The following is a 27,522-nucleotide window of genomic DNA, read 5'->3' as shown; positions in this document are numbered from 1 at the left end:
CACATAATCTTGAATAGCGCCCTTAATGTTTTCTTCGGTTATCAGCGTTGTGCGTTGGCCTGAATATTCAAAGGACAGGGAGAAGGGATATCCCCATCTGTAACGGACACCCTTCTCTTTCAGTTGTTGTGTCAGAGGGCGGCACATCCTCCGTTTGGCTAGGGTGTAAGCTGAAAGATCTTGAAAAATGGCGATCTGTGCGCCGTTATAGGTTATTGCCCCCGCCTTCCTCGCAGCCTCCTGAACTTTGGCTTTCTCTGTGTAATAGTGGAAGCGGGCCAGAACCATTCTGGGGCCCCCCGATCCCCCCTGTGCACCCGGTCAAACGTGAGTTCCATCATTTCTTCAGCAAACAAGAGGGTGATGTCTCTCACCACTCGAGTCAGCTCTCTCTCCGTCTCACCCTCTGTCTCCGGGATCCCAAAGAACCTTAGATTGTTCCGCCTTTCCCTGTTTTCATAGTCGTCCATAATCCTGGCTTTCTCTTCATCCCTCTTCTCCAAAGCCGCAAGCCGTGTGTCAAATTGGATTTCCTGAGATGTAGAGGACGATTGATAGTTTTCCACTTGTAGGACTCTATCCTCAATTTTGTCTACCCTTTGGTCCAGTTTCTCGAACTTCTGGGCAATGTTGGATCTCATTTCTCTGATCTCCTGAAGGATGGAGGCGAAGCCCTTTTCCATCGTCATTGCGGGTTGGCCTGCGGGTTCCGTGTGGGCCATGGCTCCGGAGACAGTGGGGACCTCGGTCGTGTTTGCTGTTTCTTGGAAGCGAAACGTTTGTAGGGCCTTCTTCCAGCTCATGGGGTGTCGTTGATCCCTTGCCGCTGGGTCCGCTGCAGTCCGGGGGGCACTAGGGGGGAATGCCGTGCCACCCCAGGACCAGTCCGTAGTGCGTCGCACCAGTGGGGTTTGTAGTCAATGGATTGTCCCCTGCGGGGGGGGTGGGACGGCCCTCCAGGCGGGCACTCGCCCTGCCAACTGAGGACGGGGGCCCTCTCACCTGGGTCGCGGGCAGCCTGCGATTTCAGGGTGGGCCGGGGGTGCGATGATGCGAAGGACGCCAGAGGTGTGTGCCAGTTCTCTTGGGTGGCGTGATCGTGGGGTCTCCCTTCGGGGCTAGGGTGCTTATTGCCCCCCAGCTGCTTGGTGGATCGTGGCCCAGTGGGCCCCTGAGGTTGTGCTGTGCTGACCCGGGGTCGAGTTGTTGTGGGTCTCCGGGGCGTGGGCTCTAGTCCTAATTAAAGGTGGGGCTGCCCCCCAATCGGGCCTGATGAGCGGGAGGAGGCCTCCGGGCACACGCCCCACCGGGTCCTGGTGGGGGCCACACACCCAGGTCAACCTCCTTGGTTGGTTAGGTCCTGGCAGACTGCAGACGGGCACACGCCCCACGGGTTAGCACGGGGGCCTCCACCTGCTGGAAGAAGCAATGGGTGTAGGTGTGTTCCGCTATCCCGGGGACGTGCCAATGTGTGTTGCTCGGGTGGGGCTTACAGGATCAGGCTATAACTCCCAATGGGGATGGGGTAGGCCCCCCAGGCGGGCACACGCCCCACCGACCGCCGGCGGGGGCCTCTCACCTGGGCCGTAGAGTTACTGTCGTCTCCCAGGGGGTGTCCCCCCCCCCAGGGTCCTCTGCTGCGTAGATGGGCCTAGCCCTGCCTTGTCCACGAAGCACTGTGTGGAGTCGAGATGGGATCCTGGCCGGGGCCGTGCACTCCCTGTGTGCCTCTGGTGTAGTCCTGTGTGCTGAGTAGCCCTGTGTGAGGTGGCTACGTCGATGTTCTCCGCCCCCGTGGCGGGAGGGCCGGTCCGCCACTCAACCGGGGCGCTGCGGTGTTGCGAGGTTCCTTTCCTGGGCCTTCTCCAGCGGGGTCCAGCCCCCGGCGTCGTTTTCCTCTTTTTTTTCCCCCCCCCCCCCCTAAACGCCCCCCCCTTCCCCTGGCCGCAGCACAGCGGGACGCAGGGCCGGGTCGGAAGGAAGGCAGATCACTCTGTTTGTGGTCGGATGGGGGGGGGCGTCACCGGACGCCCCCCGGGGAGCGTCTCTCCCCCAGCACTCGCTTCTCACCCCCGGGACCGGGGAAGGCACGGGCCGTCCTCGAAGCCCTCTCAGCGCGGAGGCCTCCTCTGTGGGGTCGCGGTCCTCCGCCCCCCGGGCTCCGGTCCTTGTGTGTGCCTCTCCTCCGGCAGGGTCTGGGGACTCGGGGCCGGGCCGGAGGGACAGCCTATCCCTCTGTGTGTAGTCGGGAGGGTGGGGGCCGCCGCCGGTTTCACTCCGGGGAGCGTCCTTCCACCGGCACTCGCCTCGCACCCCTGGGGCCAGCGGGGGCGCGATCCGTCGCCGCAGCCTTCTCGCTGCGGAGGCCTTCTCCGCTTCTGGAGCTGCCGAGCGCGGCGTCTGTGGAGTCGCGCTCCTACGCTTCCTGAACTCCGTTTCCACGTGGAGTTAGGAGCCCGTTCCTTCGAGCGGGGGCGTCACGGGGGGGGTTAGACGCTCCTGCCTCGCGGTATGCTCGTTCGGGGGGGTCGGCTCAATCCCCAAAAATTGGCCCGGCCTCAGCAGGAACACCGCAGTCAGGCAGCCATTGCCTGTGCGCCCCCTGGTGGCCTCTCCTGTCTTAACTTTTTAATGCGATCTCTGTTTGAACTGATGCACTTCTGTCAACTCAGGCTCCTCTCTTGGAAAACAGCTTTTCTTATCCCAATGATCTCTGCATGCAGAATAAGCAGGCTCTAGGCTTTTCTAGGGACAAGATGAGGCTTCGAGTGCATCGATCCTTCCTGCCTAAGGTGGTGTCTGAATTCCATTTGGAACAAAACATTTATTTACCCCCCTCATCTATCTCAAGAAGAGGATAGGACCCTTACATTTCTACATTGTGAGAAAAAGACAATTCAGGACAGAAGACCAACTATACATAGGATCCTTTGGCCTGAGATTGGGAAGTCTGTAACAAAACCAACAGTGTCAATGTGAATTGTCCTGGCCATCTTGGAAAGCTACAATAAAACAGGCAGGGCCATTCCAGAAGTTCTGAGGGTTCACTCTACTAGAGGAGGGTCAGCTTCATTCACACTCCAGAGAGGAGTCCCTATGAAGGACATATATCGGGCAGAGACATGGTCATCCCTGCACACATTTCCTAGACGTTATTGCCTGGACACAGTATCAAACCACGATGGCCTATTTGGCCGAGTGGTCTTACAGAATGCTTTATAACATAGCATTATAATGGGAGTCCTGCTCTTTCCCTCCTCCAAGAGAAAAAGTACTGCTATACAAATCTATCTAGGATGAGGAATCATTGGGAAGACACAATCCATTAGAAGAAGAAATAACCTTCCTCTGGTAATGTTCTTTCTGATGGATTTTCTTCCCACGGATTCCTCATTGCACTCCCATCCTGCCCCGCGATAGGAGCGCTTTATTCATTCTAAGCTTGCATTTATTGCATTCTTGTCTTATATTTGTTAAGTTAATCATTCATTGATACACCTGTTCGCTCTTTCCTATCTAGTTAACTGTTTTTGACAGTGACCTTTTTTGTCCACAGGTCTGCCCACCTGTGATGGAAGATGATGGAAGACAAGGGGCCGCGTGTTGCTGACTATTTTGTGGTTGCAGGGTTGATTGATGCCTCCAAACCCCTGGAAGAGGAGTTCCATTTCAACGATGCATGCCACAAAATTGCAAAACCGAAGGAGCCAATCACGGATGTAACTATAGTCATTAAATCCCTTGGGGAAGAGGTGCCCCAGGGGTATGAATGCATAGACCTTACCCCCTCAGGTCTTTCTGCCGACCTCAATAATGGGAGCCTCATGGGGCCGCAAATCTACCTGTGCTACCGCCGCGGCCGTGACAAGCCTTCTCTCACAGATCTGGGGTATGTTGGTCTTTATTTTCAATGCAACTTGTTAAATTAATTTTAATTTTGGGCATAGTTGAGGAAAAATGTACATTTTTATTGCATAAATTGAATTTCCTATGCAAGTTTCAGATTTTATCCGATTGTAAAGGTTACCCATAATTGTAGTCGTATCCAGCCTGCTGTTTCTGTTCTTATCTATAATAATTTTAAGCAGAGTTTTAGTATGGTAATAGAGGTGTGTTCTGTAGAAACGTGTTAGTTGGCCAATGTGCCCTTGTTGTTTAATGTCGGAGAATGTCAGAACTTTCTTTAAACAAAATAGACTGGCCCTGATTACAAGTTTGGCGGTAGCCTTGCTAGTAGAAACGACAGGCTGCCGCCAAACTTGCAAATTTTTCCGGCCCCTGGCAATGGGGAAATACAGTGCCATTACAACCCTGGCAGACCCTGTATTTCCCCATTGCCAGAGGCCGGAAACCTTTACTCCCCATTCCCATTGAGCCCCATGGCGCTCAATGGGAATGGGGAGGCTGGTAGCACCGGCAGTGTCTGCTCGCAGGTGCCGGTACGCCCGCCAGGTCAGACCTGCCGGGTGGGTAGGCACCCGCGAGCAGAACTCGTAGTTTGCCGGTCCGGTAACAACGGTACCGGCAAGTTTACCGGGACCGTTGTTACTGGACCGGCAACTTGTAATGAGGGCCACTACTGTCTTGTTTGTGTGAAGCTGCTCTGCTTTGACTTGTGATGTGGCCCCAGTAATAAACTGTATTTCTTCTCTTTTTACCTGACATTCTCCTCCATTGTCCCTTGCTAACGAACACATCATGGAGAAGTTGTGGGGGGGTGGAGTGTACTGGATGCCATCTCAGTATCACCTTATTTGTTTATTGGGAAATAATTATAATTTTAGGTTAAACCTTTATCCATCGCCTGTTTTCCAATGAATCTTCTGGTTAGTTAATTGAGATGGGGAATTTTTCTCAGGGGAACCAAAGGCAAAATAACAGGCAGGATAACATGAAATGCCTTTCAATAAATATGAAAGAATGTTTAAACTCAAAATGGTATGAGAGCCTTCCCATGATGGAGATTCTTTTACAGGATTGGGTCATCACGCTCCTACTGCTTCAGGGTGCTATAGCTTTGTCAGTCAATGGACACTAGATTAGCTTCTGCTGAGACCTGCATCCATGGATTCTTTGCATCCCGTAAATAGATCGGCACACTAAGAAGCGCACTGCTCTTTCGGGATCGTTCATGTAATGCATACATTCTGGCAACATAAGCAAACCGCAGTAAAGAACCTCATTAGGCTTTAGACACTGAGACCTGAAAACTTCATAGCTTATTGTATTGTACCATCTTAACATACGATTATACTTCAATCCAGTAAAATATATCAAAACCTGCAGTTTAAGGATCTTTATTGGTGTCAGAAAATTTAGCAGGCTGAAACTGGAAAGTCAAGCGTTCTCCAATTTCTAAAAATACATTTCGAATGGATTGTGTCCTCCCAAGTATTCCTCATCTTGTGATAAATCGTTATCTCCAGCTTCGCTGCTTCGGAAAAAAAAATTCTCGGCCGTGGGCGCTGTGCTCGAGGTCGTGGCGTCGATTGTCCCTCGACGTACTCCGTACTCTGTCGACGTCACCGATGGTATAAGTAGCTCGAGCCGCGCCCGTTGCTACAGTTCCGTTTTTCCGATCGCTTCGCGATCGAGAACGGCGCGCTTCTATTTTCTGTGAAGAAAATGTCATCACCTTCCACACCCAGAACTGGGATTAAAAAGTGTGCCGATTGTGGGTGTAAGATGTCGATTACCGATCCCCACCGGATTTGTCTCTGGTGTCTCGGTTCCAGTCACTGAACCGTCGACTGCGGCACCTGCCAATCGATGACCGAAAAAGCTCTTCGTGAGAGGAGAGGTAAACTGTCGGTGGGGAGGGAGGCCTCAAAAAAGGTTTTGTCAAAAAAACATAACAAAGCGACCAATTCTAAGGGATCGGATCGCCATAGGCACTCGAAGAGATCTCGATCTAGAAGTAGATCGAGACATTCTTCGTCGTCATCGAAAAAAATGAAGAGACATAGATCTCCCTCATCATCTTCTTCATCAGAGTCGACCGAAGAAATTCGTTGTCCGACTAAATCGGATTCTCCCAGTAAGTGGGAAGAATTCCGCAAAAAGATGGAGGTTTTCGAGAATGCGGCCTCGACCCCCCTCGAAAGAACCTCGAAAAAAAGCCATACCCCTAAGGTCGCTCCATTGGAAGAAAAAGGGAAGTCCAAGGCTACTATGGTTAAGACCAGTAGCGTCGAGGAATACAAAAAACCTCGAGTCGACGTAAAACCGTCGAAGAAACTTCGAGACTCGAGCACCTGTCCAGTGCCGGCCAAGAAACACAAATCGTCGAAAACTTCGACGACTTCGTCGACGCCCTCGACGTCGATAATTTCGACACCAAAACCACATGCGTCATCGACGCCATTATCGAAGTCATCTTCGAAAACTTCAAAGACTTCGAAGACACCCTCGAAAACTTCGAGGGATTTGCCATTTCCTTCGAAGCAGATGGAAGAGGAAAAAAGGAGATTCACTTCTTTGCCCAGATCAGACTTTTTCAAATCTATGACTGCAATCTATGAAGAGTCTGCTTCAGAAGAAGAAGACGAAGTTACCCCTTTGGGAGTTACTTATGGTACAAGACAAGTTCCTGAAGAACTTATTGACCAGGAATCTAGAATGAGAGACCTGAGTGATACTCTACATTCTGCCAGTGGAGTTCACACATCCCCAGAATTAGAGTTCGCCAAACCTGATCCTGCAGCGCATGCAGATGCTGGGTACAGGGGTCTTATGACCAGGGTAGTTGAATACATGGGTTGGGTTAATACTTCACCCATTTTTGAACGAGATGACATGACGGATATTATCGTCAAGGGACCTCAGAAGGATCCTGTTCTCCCTTTTCACAGGGCCCTTCAAAGGACTGTGGAGAAAAACTGGGAGAAACCAGAAACCATTGTTGCTGCAGACAGCACTTTTCCAAGAAAATACAGACCAGCTGGATCGGATCCTGAATATTTGAATAAACATCCGACTCCAGAGTTTAGTCATTCAAGCAGCATCCACTTCAAAACAAACTGCTTATCCAACTATCCCTCCAGATAGAGAGGATAAAAAAATTGACGCCTGGGCACGTAAAGTTTTCACGTCAGGCAGTATGGCACATAAGTCGGCAAATGTCACCTGTACCCTAGCCAGGTTTACCCATACCCTGTGGGACTGTATTTCGGCGGCGGCTGATCATATTCCGGAAGGCGAGGAAAGGGAAGGCTTCCTGAATATAGTCAAAGACGGGAAGGAGGCAATGGGGGAATGCCTCCAGTCTGGACTGGATGCTGCAGATTTGCGTGGTTGAGGAAGTCTGGATCTGCACCGGATGTGCAAGCTAGACTCCTCAACATTCCCTTTGATGGCTCGAGGCTCTTTGGCAGAAAGGCTGATGAAAGCCTTGAAAAACTTCAGACCTCGAAAGAGGCAGCTAAATCACTTAGCGCCTCTTTGCGCCAGTCTCTAAAACCCTATTCCGGCTCATCTTCCTGCAGGGGTCATTCTTTTCGATACTACTCCTCTTTTGGTAGAGGAAGAGGACAGGCCTCTCAAAGGGGCAAAAGGAACTTCCCTCGTGTAACACGGGGAAGAGGTGCAAAATCAGCCTCAGGAGCGGCATCTGTACCCTCAGCCACTCCTGCAGCCGCCACCAAATCCCTCTGAGTCCTTGTTACACAAAACACCAGTGGGAGGCAGGATCTCTCAACATCTGAATGAATGGCGGGGCATTACCTCAGATGCTTGGGCACTGGAAACAGCCCAAGGTTACTGTCTCCCCTTTCTAAAAAGGCCTCAGAATCATCCACCGGGAGCCAACTCCGTCAAAATTCCTGATCCGCTCCTGTTGCAGGAAATTTTAACCCTGCTAGCGAAAGGTGCCATAGATACTGGTACCTGTAGCGGAGAGGAACAGGGGTTGGTACTCCCCATATTTTCTCATCCCAAAAAAGGACGGAGGACTGAGACCCATCTTGGACTTGAGAAACTTGAACAAGTTCCTCAGGAAGGACAAGTTCAAGATGGTGACTCTTTCTCAGATCCTTCAGGCTCTCCAACTCCAAGATTGGTTGGTATTATTAGACCTTCAGGATGCTTACTTTCATGTGCCAATCCATCCAAAGCACAGAAAGTACCTGAGGTTCGCGATTGGCAATTCTCATTATCAGTTTCGAGTTCTACCATTCGGGTTGACCTCCGCCCCGAGGGTTTTCACCAAACTGTTGGCGGTTGTGGCAGCAAGTCTCAGGAAAGGAGGTATTCACATATATCCCTACCTGGACGACTGGTTGATCAGAGCAAGTTCTCCAGAACAAGCTCAGGAACATCTTTCGATCACCTGCCTCCACAAACTGGGCTTCTCCCTCAATTTCAAGAAGTCCCACATGATACCAGCCCAGAAACTCCAGTTTATCGGAGCAGTCTTGGACACTTCATCGGGAAAAGCCTCGCCTCCCGAAGTGAGAGCTCTCCACATCCAGCAGATGGTAACAAAATTCCAGAATGCCCAATGTCTACCGGCCTTCGATTTTCTCAGGTTGCTCGGCCTCATGGCATCCTACATTTTTCTAGTACCAGAGGCCAGGTTGAGCATGAGATCCCTTCAATGGGCACTCAGAACTCAGTGGTCCCAGTTCTCAGGGAATATGTCGGATCTCCTGCAAGTCCCGAGCGCAGTTGCTCAGGATCTTCTATGGTGGGCTTGCAATGACAACATTCTCAAGGGAGAGTCTTTTTGTCAACCATGGCCGGAGATAACGGTAGTGACGGACGCCTCACTCACGGGGTGGGGAGCACACACCAACGATCTGACAATCAGCGGTCGTTGGTCTCCATCGGAGTCCAAACTACACATCAACCTATTAGAGCTGAGGGCAATCAGACTAGCTCTGAAGGCCTTTCTGCCCTCTGTACAGGGAAAGAATGTTCTGATAATGACGGACAACAAAGTGGCCATGTACTATCTCAACAAGAGAGGAGGTGTAGGGTCACTGCCACTGTGCAGAGAGGCAATGCAGCTCTGGTTCTGGGCAATACGAGAAGGAATATCTCTGTCGGCAATTCACCTAGCCGGAGAGAAGAACACAGCGGCAGACGCTCTGAGCAGGCAGAGCACGGTCTCTCATGAGTGGGAGCTGGCTCAGGAAGTCCTTCTGGAGATCTTCGCCCTTTGGGGAACCCCTCAAGTGGATCTGTTCGCCACCGCGATCAACCGGAAGTGCGATCAGTACTGCTCAAGGGAATTTCCTCAAAGAGGAGCTCTGGGAGACGCATTTGTAGTGGAGTGGAAGTTTCCACTGCTGTACGTGTTTCCCCCAGTCCCCGTGATTCCTCAAGTAATCAGGAGGTTGAGAAAGTTCAGGAAAACCATGATCCTAATTGCCCCGGATGGGGCCAGGAGGACGTGGTACCCGGACCTTCTAGACATGTCCATCTGCCCTCCAATATGTCTTCCGCAAAGAGAGGATCTTCTCTCGCAAGAGGAAGGTCGGGTTCTCCATCCAGAGGTCAAGACACTCAACCTTCACGCATGGTTTCTGAGAAGTTGAGATACAAGGATTGGGATCTTCCGGATGATGTAATGGAAATCTTGCTTTCGGCCAGAAGACCAGCAACAAAGTCTTTGTACCGATGTGGCTGGAATAGGTTTAGTAACTGGTGCAAAGACAAGGATGTGGACCCTTTTCAGTGTGGCACCCCAATGGTGCTTTCCTTTCTGTTACATCTAGCTAATCTGGGGCTCCAGATAGGAACAATAAAAGGATACCTTGCTGCGCTGTCCATTTTCAAGCGCTCCTCGGAAGAGGTTTCATACTTCAAAATACCGTTAATAATTCAATTCTTAAAGGGGCTCACTAATGTATACCCTCCAGTACCTTTTCATGTACCAACCTGGGACTTAAATTTAGTATTAAAATTCTTGACTTGCATACCTTTTGAGCCTCTGCACTCATGTCCATTGAGGCTTTTAACTCTAAAAACTGTCCTCCTTGTGGCCCTATCATCAGCACGCAGGGTTAGAGAACTTCAGGTTCTCTCATGCGAACCACCATATACTATTTTTTATAAAGATAAGGTAGTCCTTAAGGTTAAACCTTACTTTTTGCCAAAAGTAGTCTCGGACTTCCATTTGTCACAAAAAATAGTACGTCCAACGTTTTATCCTCCTCCTCACCTGGGCAAAGAAAAGGAGAGATTACATAGATTAGATCCCAAGAGGGCTCTTAGTTTTTACATCTCTAGGATGGCTAAATTGAGACAAGATGACCAACTGTTTGTAGGTTTCACTGGTCAAAAATTTGGCTTATCTGTAACAAAACAGACCATTTCCTGCTGGATCATATTAGCCATAGTTGAATGCTACAGATTAGCGGGAAAAGAATCACCAGATGGGCTTCGTGCCCATTCTACAAGGGGAATGGCTACTTCTGCAGCTCTAAAGAGGAGTCCCGGCAGCAGACATTTGTGCAGCTGCAACCTGGAAAACAATACATACCTTTTGTTAAACATTGTTTGGACACTGCCTCCTCTAACAAGGGTTTATTTGCAAAGGCAGTTCTGCATTCTGTCCACGAAAACTGAAATGGTACTCCCACCTCCAAAAATTGATACTGCTATGGGAGCCTATCACAAGATGAGGAATACGTGGGAGGACACAAGCCATTCGAAGAACAAGTTACTTACCAACTGTAACTTTCTTTCGACTGGATGTTCCTCCCACGTATTCCTCATCGACCCTCCCATCCAACCCCACAGTACAGTTTACGTGTTCTTACACTTTCCGCTCACGAAGGATGTATCGGTCATGGGACACGCCTGGGTGTTCCTCCTATATATATTTCATCGAAAAAACAGAACTGAAGCAACGGGCGCTGTTCGAGCTACTTATACCATCGGTGACGTCGACATAGTACGGAGTACGTCGAGGGACAATCGACGCCACGACCTCGAGCACAGCCCCCTCTGCCGAGAACATTTTTTTCCGAAGCAGATGAGGAATACGTGGGAGGAACATCCAGTCGAAAGAACGTTACAGTTGATAAGTAACTTGTTCTTTTAATCTATAAACCACCCAAACAATTACACAACTACCATTTACGTTAACAGGTGTTATCTGATTATTACTCTGCACATTTTACATCAGATCATATATTCATTTCAGTCTCTCAGCACAGTCCCCGATCCCATATTGAAATATCCTGATCATGGGACAGAAAGGTTAAGCTAGGCCCCCATCGTAAAAGATGGGCAGATGCAACAAAGCGACTGTTGGAAAGCTGGAATTCAAGTGAGTTTGGAGGCCCCTAAATGGGTACTGTGTCCCCCCAGCTGGCACCTGATCCCAGTCAATAGTTATGTGGAGGATTCTAGTTTGTCTGCTGGGGTTATCCGTCTGCTGCCCACTTGCTCAGACTTTCCAAGCCCCAGGGGAATCATATTTCCAAGAGCACAGGAGCAACACCCCAAGAGTAGTTCCAGCCTCACCTATAATTCGCAGTATAAGCACCCACGCCTTTTCTGTCAACATCCGTCTTCTGATCACATGAATGCAGCAACAGTGTCTCAAGTTGGTGGCCATCTTAACAGCCAAAAGGAGGAGAGGGGGGGCAAATGATGGAAGAACCAGGATAGCAACTCATGCACAGAAACTTCTTAAAATTAGATTTTACCTTGCGCCCAAACATCCTGCTCTGGGAATCGAAACCTATCCTTGCAGTGTTCGTTACGCCATCACGTCTACAAATTGGCATTACATAGATGAATGATACACAATGGACCACCGCGAGTCGCTGCATTTTAAGATCCCAGGCGAATCATAGCACTAGTCCATATGATTTACTTATATTGCTTTTCACGTTTTGAATCATCATAAATCCACATTAAGATAGCATAGTCACAGACCATCCCAACCGAACACAGGTGTTATACTTTCTGAGAATGCTAATATTCATACAGCCATTCTCTGCAGTTGTCAAATGTGATTATTTGTTGTATTGCTCATCTATGTAGTTTCACTGACAGACCACCCTTTCGTTGCCAGGGAAATAACAGACCACTCCAATGCTAAGAGGCCATGCCAATGGGAGTTGAGCACTCTAAAAACGCTACTTAACTTAACATAATTTAATATTTTATTCTGGTGTTATTTTCCACTTTCCCCGAGCCAATCCAAAGGGGTATGGATAACATGTAAAGCTATAACTTATGATATGTTGCCAGAAAGTGGTTATGTTTCACATGTGACCAAATTATAGAGCTTTCCTATAACAAACTATTCGAGGGGATTGGGTCCTCCGACGTATTCCATATCTATGACATGTAATCACCACAGCTCTGCTGCTTCGGAAACTTTTTTCGGCGTCTGCGTCCTGCGTCGATGACGTCGATGCGCCGGCGTCGAGGACCTCCTCCGACGTCATCCGATGTGATAAGTAGGACGCACGACGCCCGTAGCCTCAGTTCCGTTTTTTCCGCGAACGTGTTGCTTCGTGAATCTCGGTTAACGCCTCGACTCTTTGGAGTTCTGTTCTTCTCGGTTCTTCGAACCTGTTCGTTTTGTGAAAATCCTTCGTGTGAAGATGTCTTCTACTTCGTCTTCGACCCCGTGTCCGGGTTTCAAGAAGTGCGGGGTGTGTGGGTCCAAGATGTCGGTGACGGACTCGCACGACGCCTGCCTCTGGTGCCTCAGGGAGGCCCACGACACGGATGACTGTATCGACTGCCTGTCGCTCACGTCCAAAGCCTTACGCGAACGTAAGAAGAAGTTGTCGGTAGGTCGGGTGTCCAAGCCCCGGAAGTCGAAGTCTGCGGGGCTTTCGATGGATGATTCGAGGGGTGAATCTCCGCGTCATCGTCGGAAGTCTCGTGGGTCTCCTTCTAGGAGTCGGTCTCGCCACTCCTCAGCCTCTTCGAGGCATTCTCGGAAGCGCCGACACCGGTCGTCTTCCAGGTCCTCTTCGGAGGACTCTGCCCGGCACGTCGCTTACCCCACCAGCCGTGCGACGCCGGAGGAATGGGCTTCCTTCGGGAAGAAAATGCTGGCAATTCTTGAGTCGCAGGGTACTAAGCCGTCCGCGCCCCCGAGTGGGGTCGGTCGTGAGAGGTCGAGAGACACCGCTCGCAAGAGTGGTCGGCACGAGTCACGGGAGAGGTCCCGTTCGGACAAGGAGACTCGTTCTCGACGTACCCGTTCCAGGTCCCGGTCCTCGACGCGTTCGAGACCGTGTGCACCTGTGAGGTCTTCGAGGAAGACATCGACGTCTGAGGCGTCGAGGGTGTCGACAGGCTTTCTCGAGGCTCCGGCTCCGTGGAAGTCGTCAAAGCTGTCGACGCTCAGGTCGTCGAGGGACACGCTCGGGGCTCCGGCTTCGAGGGCTGTGTCGTCGCCGCCGATGCTGGCGGCGCTGCATCTGACATCGACGCCGATTTCCTCGACGTCGACGCCGATCCTCTCGGCGCCGATGCCTGTTCTCTCAACGTCGGCGCCGATTCGCTCGACGCCAGCGACGCCTTTCGTGTCGGAGGTACCCCGTGGCACGGGGGAACCCCCTAGGAAGGCTCTGGTTAAGAGCAAGCACTCTCGGGTGCCTTCTTTTCGCCACCTGGAATATATTTCAGAGGCGGATGAGGATTCTGATGGCCTGGTTCCTAGTCAGGTTCCAGATGAAATTGTCTCGGGCCATAGTCAGTTTGACGATTTGAGACAGTCACTGCATGATGCCAGTGGACTGGACACCTCTCCGGAGGTGGAGTTTTGTAGGCCTGAGCCTGGCTCTCATGCCGATTCCTCTTACCGGCGCCTTATGGCTAGGGTTTCTGAGTACTTGGGATGGTCTGCTCCCCCAGGGGAGTTTGTGCAGGATGATCTGACGGACATCCTTGATGTTGGTCCCCCAACTGATCCGGTACTGCCGTTCCATATGGCTTTACAGAGAAGGGTGGCGGTGGCTTGGACTGCTCCGGAGAGTCTCCCGGCGGTGGGCAGATCCTTGTCGCGAAAATACCGTCCAGCCAGTAGCGACCCCTGCTACTTGACCAGGCACCCCACTCCGGAGAGTTTGGTGGTGCAGGCGGCCCCGGCAAAGCAGGCGTCGTACCCTACCATCCCTCCTGATGGGGACGACAAACGTTTTGATGGCTGGGCGAAGAAAGTGTTTTCTTCTGGTGGTATGGCGCTTCAGGCAGCTAACTCCATTTGTGCCTTGTCTCGTTTCACACACACTCTGTGGAACTGTGTTGCGTTAGCGGCTGAACATATTCCCGAAGGGGACGAACGGGATGGTTTCCTTGCTATGGTCCAGGATGGTAAGGATGCCATGTGTGAGTCCGTTCAGTCGGGTTTGGACTTAGCTGAATGCGTCAGTAGGTCCATGGCGGCGAGCACCGTGATACGCAGGTTTGCGTGGTTGCGGAAGTCGGGGTTTGCTCCTGATGTGCAGTCCTGGCTCCTCAACATGCCCTTTGACGGTGAACACCTTTTTGACAGCAAGGCTGACGAGAGCCTTGAGAGGTTGCAGGCCTCAAAAGCTGCAGCGAAGTCGTTGGGCGCTGCAGTTCGCCAACCTCCGCCTTTTCGTCCTAGGGGACAGCAGTGGAGGGGTGGTTCCTTTCGCTATTACTCGTCCTTCAGTAAAGCGAGAGGAGCTGGCAGTCAAAGAGGCTAACGCAGGGGTACCAGAGGTGGACGACAGGGTACCCGTGGTGCCAAGGCCGCTCGGGCAGTTGCCTCTTTGCCCTCAGGTAAAGCCGCAGCCGCTCCCACTCAGTCATGAAGCCATGTCCCATGGTTCGCCGGTTGGGGGAAGGCTGGCGCAGCATCTTGTAGAGTGGCAAGCCATTACTTCAGATGTGTGGGTTCTGGAGATCATAACCCACGGCTACTGTCTTCCCTTTCGGCACAGGCCTCGCGACAATCCACCGGGGAACCTCTCTTTGCAGAGTCCGGATCCGCTCCTTGCGCAGGAGATTCAAGCCCTGCTGGAGAAAGGCGCCATAGAACTGGTGCCTGTAGCGGAGTGGAACAAGGGATGGTATTCCCCTTATTTTTTGATTTCGAAGAAAGACTGGGGATTGAGACCCATCATGGACTTGCGCGGTTTGAACAAACTCCTCAGGAAGGACAAGTTCAAGATGGTTACTCTCTCTCAAGTCCTCCAGGCCCTTCAGCTTCAGGACTGGTTGGTGTCTCTCGACCTCAAGGATGCTTACTTCCATGTGCCAATCCATCCCAAGCACAAGAAGTAACTGAGGTTCGCGGTTGGCGACTCGCACTTTCAGTTTCGGGTCCTGCCGTTCGGATTGACCTCCGCCCCAAGGGTTTTCACCAAGCTCATGGTGGTGGTGGCAGCGCATCTCAGGCAAGGGGGGATTCACGTCTACCCCTACCTGGACGATTGGTTGATCAGGGGGAGCTCTCCCGAGCAAGTCCTGGATCATCTGTCCGTCACCTGCCACTCCCTTCACAGGCTGGGCTTCTCCCTCAATTTAAAGAAGTCCCATTTGACGCCAACACAGCGGCTCCAGTACATCGGAGCAGTGCTAGACACTTCCCTGGGGCAGTGTTTTCCTCCCCAGGTGAGGGCTCTTCACATTCAGCAGATGGTGCACAAGTTTCAGCATACCCAGACGCTCCCAGCGTTAGAGTTCTTGAGGTTGCTCGACCTCATGGCATCCTGCATTCTTCTGGTGCCAGAGGCTCGCCTGCGGATGAGATCTTTGCAGTGGGCACTCAAGACGCAATGGTCGCAGTCCTCCGGCAGGATGTCGGACCCGGTTCAGGTGCCGCCCTCGGTCGCCCGGGACCTTCTGTGGTGGGCCGTCGAAGGCAACTTGAGAAGGGGGCTCCATTTTGGCTTCCCTGGCCGGAGGTGACGATCGCGACGGATGCATCCCTCACGGGATGGGGAGCTCATGCCAACGGGCTGACAGTCAGCGGTCGTTGGTCTCCGTCGGAGTCCAGACTCCATATCAATCTGTTGGAGCTGAGGGCCGTCAGGCTAGCCCTGAAGGCTTTTCTGCCGACTGTGCGAGGAAAGAGTGTCCTGATCCTGACCGACAACACAGTGGCCATGCACTACCTCAACAAAAAGGTTGGGGGGCAGGGTCACTTCCTCTGTGCAGGGAGGCGATGCAGCTCGAGTTCTGGGCCATCCAGCAGGAAGTTTCGATCTCGGCAGTTCATCTGGCCGGAGACGAAAACGTGATGGCGGACGCTCTGAGCAGGCAGAGCACGATCTCTCACGAGTGGGAGTTGGCTCAGGAGATTCTCCTGGAGATCTTCGCCCTTTGGGGGACCCCTCAAGTGGATCTCTTCGCCTCCAGTGTCAACCGGAAGTGCGAAAGGTTTTGCTTGCTGGAATTTCCTCCAAAAGGAGCCTTAGGAGACGCGTTCGTGGTGGAGTGGTCATTCCCGCTGCTGTACGCGTTTCCTCCAGTCCCCGTCATCCCGCAAGTGCTGCGGAAGTTACGGAAGTTCGGTTCCCGGATGATCCTCATTGCTCTGGCGTGGGCTCGGAGGACGTGGTACCCGGACCTTCTCGACTTGTCCATCTGCCCTCCACGTCGTCTTCCCTACCGAGACGATCTGCTCTCACGGGAGGGGGGTCAGGTTCTCCATCCAGAGGTCAGATCCCTCAACCTTCACGCTTGGCTTCTGAAAGGTTGAGGTATAAGGATTGGGACCTCCCTGAAGACGTGATGGAGGTGTTGCTTTCGGCCTGAAGGCCAGCAACTAAGTCTCTGTACCGTTGCCGTTGGCATAAGTTCTGCGACTGGTGCAGAGTTCAGAATGTGGATCCTTTTGCATGTGACATCCCCATGGTTCTGTCCTTTTTGCTTTCTTTGGCCCACAGGGGCTTACAAGTGGGTACCATTAAAGGTTACCTGGCGGCGCTGTCCATCTTTAAGCGCTCGTCTGAAGAGTGTTCTTACTTTAAAATCCCTTTAATTTCAGAGTTTCTGAAAGGGCTCACTAATGTGTTCCCTCCGTCACCTTTCCTGGTGCCCGGTTGGGATTTAAACCTTGTTCTTAAGTTTCTTATGGGTGCTCCGTTTGAGCCCTTACATTCTTGCCCTTTGAGGCTGTTAACTCTGAAGACTGTGTTTTTAGTTGCGGTTACTTCCGCTCGCAGAGTGAGTGAGTTACAGGCACTTTCAGTTAAGCCACCCTTCACTGTATTTCACAAGGACAGGGTTGTCCTTAGAGTTCGTCCTTCTTTTCTTCCGAAGGTAGTGACGGAATTTCATTTGGCCCACAAGGTTGTTCTTCCGGCATTCTATCCTCCTCCGCATCCTGGTAAGGAAGAGGAGAGGCTCCATAGGCTTGATCCTAGGAGAGCTTTAAGCTTTTATGTTTCACGCATGTCCCGGGTCAGAGTGGACGATCAACTCTTTATTGGTTACGCTGGAAACCGTTTGGGGCAAGCTGTGACGAAACAGACTTTGTCTCGCTGGATTATTTTAGCCATCTCGGAGTGTTACCGCTTGGCGGGTAAGGACCCACCGGCTGGCTTGCGGGCCCATTCTACCAGGGGTGTGGCTGCATCTACTGCCCTGCAGAGGGGTGTTCCTATTCGCAACATCTGTGATGCAGCCACCTGGGCTTCAGTACATACATTTGTACGTCACTATTCCCTCGATTCCATCCGAGGACAGGATCTGGCCTTTGGCAAGGCGGTCCTTTGCTCTGCTATTTGATTGGCTATTCTAAATTTTGATTCTAAATTCTTTCCCTCCTCCTTGCTCTGGTACTGCTTTGGGAGTCTGTCATAGATATGGAATACGTCGGAGGACCCAATCCCCTCGAAGAACAAGTTACTTTCTTACCTGGTAACGTTCTTTCGATGGGATGGTCCGACGACGTATTCCATATCGCTCCCGCCCTGCCTTCCCCGCTGCAGAATTTCTTTTGCGATTGCAGCTTACGTTCCGCAAGGCTTTGTGTCTGACTGGCAGTTGACTAATGTCACACGTTCTGGGGGAAAAAACTACAACTGAGGCTACGGGCGTCGTGCGTCCTACTTATCACATCGGATGACGTCGGAGGAGGTCCTCGACGACGGCGCATCGACGTCATCGACGCAGGACGCAGACGCCGAAAAAAGTTTCCGAAGCAGCACAGCTGTGGTGATTACATGTCATAGATATGGAATACGTCGTCGGACCATCCCATCGAAAGAACGTTACCAGGTAAGAAAGTAACTTGTTCTTCTTAAAGGGTACCTCGGTAATTATGCTTTTTGAGTGGTGGGGTCTGGCTGCTAAGAACCATACCATTTTTAAAAAGTGGCTCTAGCTGTATTGTGCATAATCGGCTACAGGCCATAATGTCCTGGGTTCAAATTGAATAATTTTTGCTAGTGATACTGTAAACAAGAACCATTGTGGAGAAGAGAGAAAGAGGCTTTGGGTTGACTTCTTCTTTCAGAGAACTTCTCTTCTCAAAGGGACGGCTTATGTTCTGCTCTCTCCCACCTCCTGGGCAAATGGCCCATAAAAAATGTGCCTGCTGGGTTCGATTTCTCCCAGAATCCTTCACTTTCTGCTAATGGGCTTCCCAGTCCCCCGCCACGTCAATTAAATGGCAATGTGTTTTCAGTCTTTGGAGTAACTGTATGTACAGGCTTGCATGCCAATGCAGACAAGGAAAACAAGAATTGGCAACACCAACGGTTTTCGCTTTTGTGTAGACATGAGATAGGCTTTTGCCGCACATTACTATACTGGTAGTACCCGGACATTAAATGAACTATGGTTTGATCACATGGGCATAGGACAGCAATTCCTGCCAAATGCTTATCCAATACATATACAAAATCCAAAACTGTTGGCTATATCAGTGCTCGTTTCCAACAGGGCTTTGGCGCAAGGAACTGATATAAATCAAGTGGCTGAAGGCCCATTCGTTTAAGACATTTTAATTATGCCAGTTGCTTATTTACAGTTGCAATTAAGCCATAGCCTCTCAGCAGACCTCTTAGAAATTACACTGGCAGGCCAAGTTTCAACAACACCTGACTAAGGACTAATTCCAGTGCACGCACATACCGAACACACAGGCCTCAGGGTACTGTGCTACTGTTAAAAGATGCCAGCCAAAATGCCAGCTACCCACACATTATACAGTGCTCCTCTGCTCTCGAGCTAGGTCTGCGCTTTAAACAATAAAATACAAATAACATTTTAATGTAACTGCTTGATAGCGATGGATTGACGAGATCACAAGAACATGTGTTTTGAGTGGGGAGGGTCGGGTTGCGAGAGGGAATTTAGAACTTAACATGGCCTTCGGCACTCAATGTGTGTAGATAAATAATCAAACACATACAAGGTGTGTGTCCATTCTCACATGTCATCTTCATACCTGTACTACAGTACAATAGCTGTGGCTTATAGGTGATGCTTGAAAGCCACCTAATAGCCCCAACTAAACAGAGGGGAACACGACTTGCTGACTGTTTGAAAAATAAATGAATGCACACATTAAATATGGATTAGTTCCAAACAATAAGTGGGTTTCCATGATATGTTCTTCACACATGTATACAGCTGTGTTCCATATGAGACCTTCTATTTTTGCACCTGGCCTTTTCTGTGTATTCTCTATCTGAATGGGTTTGTGTCAGTTAGATCCAACCATTTAATGTATGTCTCCCTGTTCCCTAAATAAACCCCCTGTTCAGGGAAAAATCCAATGTCCCTGACTTGCCCTATAGATGGGCTGCAAAATTTGAATGGCGGACGATCCATAAAAATCAATTTTAATTGCCTCTCATCACTGGGATTTCTTTGCAATACCTATACAAACATATCCTCAACTGCCTCTCTAAGGCTTACTTGACTAGGTTATACTGCAACACCTACATTCGATATGCAAATTTAAGCCAGTTGCCCAAGGTACTGCTTAACGATTTTACTTTTTAAGTCACTTTCCGTTCAATAGATAGTTATCTTGACAAGTATGTCCTTGAAAGATATTTATATCCTGCTTATATTAATACAACAGTAATACAAACAGAATCTAAACTGAGTAGACCCCTAATACATTTCCTCCCATCATATCAAAGACCACCAAATTATGTCTAAAGTGTTGGTGATTTTTAGTTTTCATGTTTCGTAGAAGGGGAAGGCATCATCTTTTACAAATGGCAACAGGAGATCATTTCAACCATCCCAGACTTGTACGATATCTGTCAGTCTGGTTCCCCAATCCTTATACCATACCGGGTTTACATTTGGTATGCCTGAAAAAGTTTAGCGTTAAGGTGACAGCACTAACGTTGGCATCTCCAAACGTTTGGTGAAGCTGGTGAAAGTTGTTTTGTCCTTGTGTAATAATTTTGTGATGTCAATGGCTGTTTTTCCATGTCCTTTGGTCATGTTTGTACATTTTTCTAAGTTTTATGCACATGCGAAATTGTGTGTCGCAGCATTTTTTTAGTGATGTTCGATGTCTATGGCCATGTGTGTTCCATTCATTGTTATAGGGGATATTATTTTTTAAAGTTAAGTTTCTATTTTTAAAGGATAAAGTTTTCAGATGCTGGAAATAGCAACATTAAGGTTACTATGGTTACTATAAACACACTATGAAAATGTAATATAATTTTTTTATATATATATATACTTATTATTATTATTATTGGTCATGTATATCATGCTTAATCCGGACTTGTTCAGATTCTAAAAGCCTGACCATGGATTGAACACAAGTTGCACAGCATTGTCTTGTTCCCAAGGCAAGTGGATTGCCCCTAACCTATCCTCTCAACCTATGTATAATTTCTCACACTACAAATGAAACCTTAACTCACAGCACCACACTTACTTCAACTATGGTGTACTCTTGATTATAAATATATATTTCAAGTGTTTATTATGAAGAAATGGTGTAAACCTTTCTTTTTTCACTGATATCTATTTTTTAGGTTACAGCATGATTGCATATTAGCAGACTCTGGCAGCGGTGTTGTATGGCATGGGGGCATGTCTATTGTGGCAAACAGTATTGATTGTAGTGAAAGGTATGGATTTTGTGGATGGGTGTGTATTGTGGCTGAGGGTGCTGTTTGTGATAAAGGGTGTTTAGTGGAATGGGCTGTGCGGATGGTGTCATCAGCAGAAATGGTGGCACAGGCCGATGTTTGGTATGAGGGTGGCATTGCGTATATTGGCATAGACTGATGGTGGATTTGTGTGGACGATGGTGGATATGGTGCGGAAGGATGATGTTATGGACGATTGCAGATAGTGCTGAAAGTGTGTATGGTGACAAAGAAGGGCGTTGATTGGAGTGGGTAATGTTGTGGCTCTGCATGGTTTGTGGCATGAAATGCAGATGGTGGCGGCGAGTAGGGGGGCTGGTGGCATGTGATCCATATGTAGAGGAGCAGGAGGACATGTTATCCCTAGCTCCGGCCCTCTCACCTCAATCATACTGGAACAGTAGGAGAAGATCCCTATATGGAACACAATGTATCATTCCAATACTGCATTGAGTGTATGAGAGGCGATATGCACTCAGACAACCGTATTAAATGTACCCTCGCACTGAGAAGGTGGAAGGATGTCTGCACACACCATTGGACATCATAGAGCGATAAGTGAAATCTGACAAGAGCAGAGTGACGTCCTAGAGGAGAGATACTGAGACTCACTGAGAAGATATGCAACTACTCAAGGTAAAGATATAACTGAAGTAGCAAGAGAAAAATGTAATCAAATATGAAGAAATTGTATATGCAAAGAAGATAAAGTAACCTGCTGATTAATAAATGTATATATGCAGAAACACAAGGTAGATAAGATCTATAGAAGCTTGCTGCAGAGGAAAGCATACAATGGTGAGAAGTGGCCATGATGGAAAGATGAACGACGGACTCGTATTAAAACTATTCAAGCTACCTCACAGACAGACCAGGGCTACAGAGTTAGGAGAAGCTGGAAAAACAGCTTTGTATGAGGAATAAAGAGGAGTCTATTGGCTTCTGTTCAATGATACTATTTCAAGGAATAATTGCAAGGCACAAGGGGAGTCAAAAGGATAAGCCATGTACGCAAAGACACATTTCTCTTAAATTAAGCAAAAGAGAAAACTTCTGCAAGAGCCAAGTATTAGACAATTAAAGATGCAGAAAACCTATGTAAGATGGAGTGAGCAAGTCTCCAAGGCCAAGAAGTGTAATGACACCCAGCACAATTGAATTCAATAGCAATAAATAGAAGGTCGAGATGGTCACATTTGTGGTCTCCTCACACATGATTCAGAAGTTGAAAACAAGGGCTATTAATTAAGCCCAAACGAAGATAATAGTGTACCTACACTCCTTTGAATGTCGCAGAATAGAGAGCAGGCTTCAATGTCAACTACAAAGGAGAATCCTTGGCTTGGGGCCTGACCGATGAGAGACGATTGACTACTTGCAAATGTGAGGCATAGTCTGATGTTGCTTGCGGCACCTGAGTTTCGTTTTGCTTACATGCTGCTAACTTGCCGAAAGTCCAAGGTTGGAAAAGCATGCCAACTAATCGGAGGGTCTATGTAGCAACATGCTATACAATGTTGCAGAGACCAACTCCCTGCCATTTCTTCTGCTGTAATCCGTATTATACGTATTTAGAGGTCGTTTGAGGCGTGCACATCAGATAAGGGGAAGCCAATGAAGTTAAAACTTATACATACTATGGGTACATGTGGGTAGGGTACATATGTTTCCCTAACCAATCCCTCCCTTCAATAGGTTTTAGTTTGCCACGTAGGATGACATAAATGATGCATATTGAGGTATAAAATCTTTGTATAATCTCATTTGGGGGTGTGTGTGAATTACTGCCTGTTCGCCGGATTGCCCTACTTTATTTTATGCTGATAATAAAGTAGTACTTTGCAATGTTCTTTGTCTGTCCGGTTATTTGGGTCCGAGATCCTTATTTGTAAATCCATCTAGCACATGAGATGCTTCAAGGTGCTAGAGCACATTTTGGTAGCAGAGGATGGTTCTGGTCTAATCGACCTAGGCTCAGATCTAGACTCTCTGACTCTTGATTGATTCTGCCATTAGCCAGAAGACAGTGCAGCTTCCTGTGGAGATCGGCACACAAATACACATGTGTGAGAACAATTGGTCAACATTCCTGTCTGGTCCCCGCAGGTGCCCCCACGACTGAAGGTGAACTGGTCGATTGGGGAACAGTCGATGCCGAGGGACTTGAGCTGAGCCACGGATGGAAGTAGAACTTTGAATGTTGCAAAAATAGGGGAGAGACTGTATTGCAAATATATGTATGAAAGTAATGTGATTTTTGGGGATAAGAAAGAAGAGAAATAGATACCTCGATTCCCGCTTCAACGAGGGGCAGGAGGGTGTGCACTAAAACTCCAAATAAGGGTATAATTTAAGGATTCCCCAGGCAAGGCCAAGAAGAAGAGTGCGTATCAAATTAAAAAATGGAGTAAAAAGTGAGATGCGATACATTTACTAAAGATAGTAAAGGAAGCATATGCAGAAAAATGAAAAAGTGCACGTGTATGGGGTTATAAATTTGTCAGTATAAAAACTTTTATTGTGTCTAGGTTAGGAGACATAAACGATAGTAAAAAATTAAGGAGATTATCTGATTTTTACAAGAGATTGAATTCAATCAGGAGGATAAAAATCAAATGAGAGTAATAGATAAATGAAGAGGTGGCTCTTAAAACATCAATAATAAAAAAAGAAAGAGGCATTGCCATTAATGTGCAGGGATTCTCTGTGGCGATGAGTTTAGTTCCTTTGACAGATGAATTACCAATCTCAATAGGAGAACATGATATGTCTACGACCATAGATTCTTGGCAGACACCCGTTAACATACTAGGACGTGACTTGATGACAAAACCTAACGTGACAATATCTTTTACTGACAAGGGAATAGTGTGTTCCACTCCAGGAAAACATTATATGAATGTGAACATATTTATATTATCCTTCACAGGCCAGAAAGCATTATGAGTAGTCCCTTTATATCCCAAAGTATTTTTGTAGGGATTGACTATTTTATTATCAGCCGCCCAGATAGCACAGTGAGTAGAGCGCTCGCTTTGACATCGTGCAGAGCCTGCCGACACAGGTTTGAATCTCGGCAGGGTCAAACTCAGCCTTTCATCATTCCGAGGTCAATAAATGACAACCACAGCGCGTGTGTAATGAGCTGCGCTCAGATGCCTGATGTTTTGTAGCGCTATATAAATGCAAATTATTATCATGGTTACCTAAGTTGGTAAGTAAAATATTGAGAATACCTGAAGTTTTTGTTTAGAACAGAAATACCCAGGGATGATGGAGGACAGGTTATCCTTTTAGAGTTAGAAGCAGCAGTGTTCAGAGAGGAAAGTGGTTGTTCATGAAACAGATGATCAGTGTAGAGTTAGGAGAGCAGTGATAACCCTAGGTGAAGGATATAGATTGACAGACGAAGAGCTATTTAGGGATGATTATTCTAATGATGAATTAGTATTTTTGATAAGTTTCACTTATTGGATTAAAGTGGAGAGTATGGCGATGGTAAATAATAAACCATCATTTTTCCAGGAAGATTTGGAGAAAGTTCCAAATATTTTATGGACCAGCAGTCTAGGAGTAGGGGCAGTGCAATCAAACTAAACCAGGATCAATTGTGCCATGAGCAAAAAAATATTCCATGTCCCAAAAAGGCAGATGAAGGTATTTTCGAGACCATTTCCGATTTAATGAAGCAAGGAATTTTGTTGCCATCGAATTCCCTATGTAACACGGCTGTGTACCCAGTGAAGAAATCAACTCTGGGGGTCAGCAAGATTTTTTCAGGATCTTCGCCCTCTAAACAATATTGTTGAAGCAGAGTTTCCTTTAGTTCCAAATCCCACCACAATATTATGTCATATTCCATCTAAAGCTAAATATTTCACAGTTATAGATTTAAAAAACGTGTTCTTCTCAATTCCCCTCAATGAGGACTCACAAGATTTTACTTCCTTTTCGTATAGAAATATGCATCTGAAACATACTAGTTTGCCCCAAGGGTACTGCAAGTCCCCATCGATCTTTAACAGGGTCCTTCAGATGGATCTGGGAAATGTAAAGCTCGAGAGTGTAATAATGCAGTACGTAGATGACATATTGGTGTGCAGTGAGACAGAGGAAAGGTGCAGGGAAGACTCAGTGCGACTCATGACCATGACTCATGATTAGGAGAGAAAGGATACAAAGTGGACGAAGAAAAGTTACAATATTTTCATGAAAAGGTCCTGTACACAGTACAGCTAATTTCTCAGGAAGTGAGATAAGTGACCCCTAAAAGAGCAGAAGCAATTATGAAGACTTTAGGACAGTGAGGGAAATGCAACAGTGTTTAGGCCTACATAACTATTGTAGGGCCTGGGTTTTTGATTATAGCACCTATATTCTACCACTTTTAAAAGGACTTAAAGAAGCACAGGTAGACAAAAGTAAGATAACATGGACAGAGGAAATGACTGAAGGATTTGAGGAATTAGCAAATGCAATTAGTAAAGCTCATGTGCTTGGAATTTCAGACTATCATGAACACTTGTACTTATTTTCTCATTTAAATGGAGAAGTCATGCAGCAGTTGTCAGACAGAAAAACGACATTAGAACATGGACATAAACCATTGGCTTATTATAGTTGGAATTTAGATCCCGTTATGAAAGGGCAGTACCCTTGCGAAGAAGCTTTAGCAGCCGCTGCTGCATTTGCAATTTAAAAAGCTTCAAGTATTACAATGGGATGTTCAGTAACATTGTTCATTGAGCATGCATTGTTTGCCATTCTATAGAAACCCAAAATTACATTGACTACGAAAAGAGCATCAGGGTACGAGGTAATTAGCTCGAACCCTGCGATCAAAATTGTTAGATGCAGAACAGTGAATCCAGCAACATTCTTAGCAGAACCAATAGAGGAGGATGATTATGTACAAGATTGCACAAAGTATACTGAATTTTAGGATGACATTCCCTGTGTTAGAGAAAATGCTCTCGGAGGGGGTGGGGTTGGAGTTATTTTAGTTGATGGTTCATCAAACTACTGGTGAAAGGCATACTGGGTCAGCAGTAGTAAAGCTGAACCGAGAGGGTGAATTGGAAGTAGTGACAAGCAAGAGATTGCCTTTGCATTGCACAGCACAGGCTGCAGAATTAGTGCTACTTGTTGCCGCACTCCAAAGATATGAGGATGAGGTAGTGACAGTGTACTCTGACTCTGCCTTTGTGACGTCAACTGTGCACACAGGTTTGTCACTGTCAGAATCCTGATTGTAGCCCCGTAGTGCAGGCAAAGAATTCTCCCCACCAATGTAACCCTGTGGATGAATACACATACAGAGGGATCTATTAGTTGGGAGAGTGGACACCACTCGAATCCAGGAACTGTTATCAAAGCAAAGAACAATCAATGACTGGCACAAAACAATAGGAGATCAAGAACATCCAATTCTTCTGGTAGTGGTTAACCTGAATATAATTGGAGTAATCCCCACTAGAGACAAAAAGAAGATCCCTTCTAGGTAAGTGCCTCTGATATCAATAGAGCAGGGTGAGTAGTTCTGGGTAAACCCTATGGAAAAGAACACAAAACTGTAACTTGGAGGACACACCAGAGCAAGACTATGGGATGTACTAAGGAAAACCCTTACCATACGACCAATGAATAATAGAGCAAGTCCAGAGTGGTTTGCACCCAGTGTGTGTTTGCCAAATCAAACCTGACTACGACGACACGGGGACGCCTTAGACGGATAGTGGTTTAGTAGTCTCTAGTTCCAGGAAACCACTTGTCACGACGGAACGAGGACGCCTAACGAGGATGAGCGCCAGGGAGGGAAGTCTCTAGTCTGTGCGCTGGATTTGGCTAAAACACACATGGGGTACAAATAATGTTTCCGGGAGATGGCTTGTATGGCTACCAACTTGGAAGGAGGTGTCCGACGTCACAGCCGTATCAATTGCTGGAAATGAAGGAAGCTTCAAGTTCCTTATTGAGCAGTGCTAGTTGAGCAAAACCAAGTCAGTAGGAGCGATGTCTGGAAGCGTACCGAGTTTGTTTGCCGTGCGGTCAAATCCAGGGACGAAATCAGCAAGAGGAAGACGGGTCCTTATACGTTCCGTGTTTGTTTGCCATGCGGTGAATTCCAGGGACAAAATCAGCAAGAGGAAAAGCAGGTCGTTATTCGTTCCAAGTTTGTTTTCCAGAGATAAACAGGAATCAGAGTACCAGAGGGCAAAGAAGCAAGAGGACAAGAACAAGGAATGGGCAAGACAAGAGTACGTAATACAGCCGTGATTTTTGCAGAATCAGAAGCGTTGTTTCCTGAAACCCAGAAGCTTAAGTAACACTTCCGTGAAATTACCTGCCCCCACCTCTACCACAGCGTGCGTTGCAACAAGAATGCAACGGACGCCACAGTCACCATGGAAACCCACAAAGCTTACGCCCACGGGATCGGAAACGTATGCAGACATGATTTTTTGGGGACAGTGGGGAAAATGGTTTACTTGAA

The 27,522-nt window shown here is 48.0% G+C and overlaps 1 protein-coding gene across 8 annotated transcripts in view; it reads left to right on the top strand.

Moving 5' to 3' along the window:
- Positions 1-27,522, top strand: part of DENND4A (DENN domain containing 4A) — a 2,028,245-nt gene that overhangs the window by 575,266 nt on the left and 1,425,457 nt on the right. For all 8 annotated transcript variants that reach the window (XM_069624248.1, XM_069624254.1, XM_069624251.1 and 5 more), the window contains one exon: positions 3,557-3,889. In XM_069624248.1, the coding sequence (XP_069480349.1) occupies positions 3,579-3,889 (311 nt within the window). In that variant the 5' untranslated portion in view covers positions 3,557-3,578. The remainder of the gene's footprint in view (positions 1-3,556; positions 3,890-27,522) is intronic.

Source organism: Ambystoma mexicanum, chromosome 11 (genome assembly GCF_040938575.1).
Source record: "Ambystoma mexicanum isolate Mex_15411 chromosome 11, UKY_AmexF1_1, whole genome shotgun sequence".
Classification (NCBI taxonomy): domain Eukaryota; kingdom Metazoa; phylum Chordata; class Amphibia; order Caudata; family Ambystomatidae; genus Ambystoma; species Ambystoma mexicanum.
The sequence above is the reverse complement of the archived record's forward strand: the minus strand, read 5'-3'. Positions and strand labels throughout refer to the sequence as shown.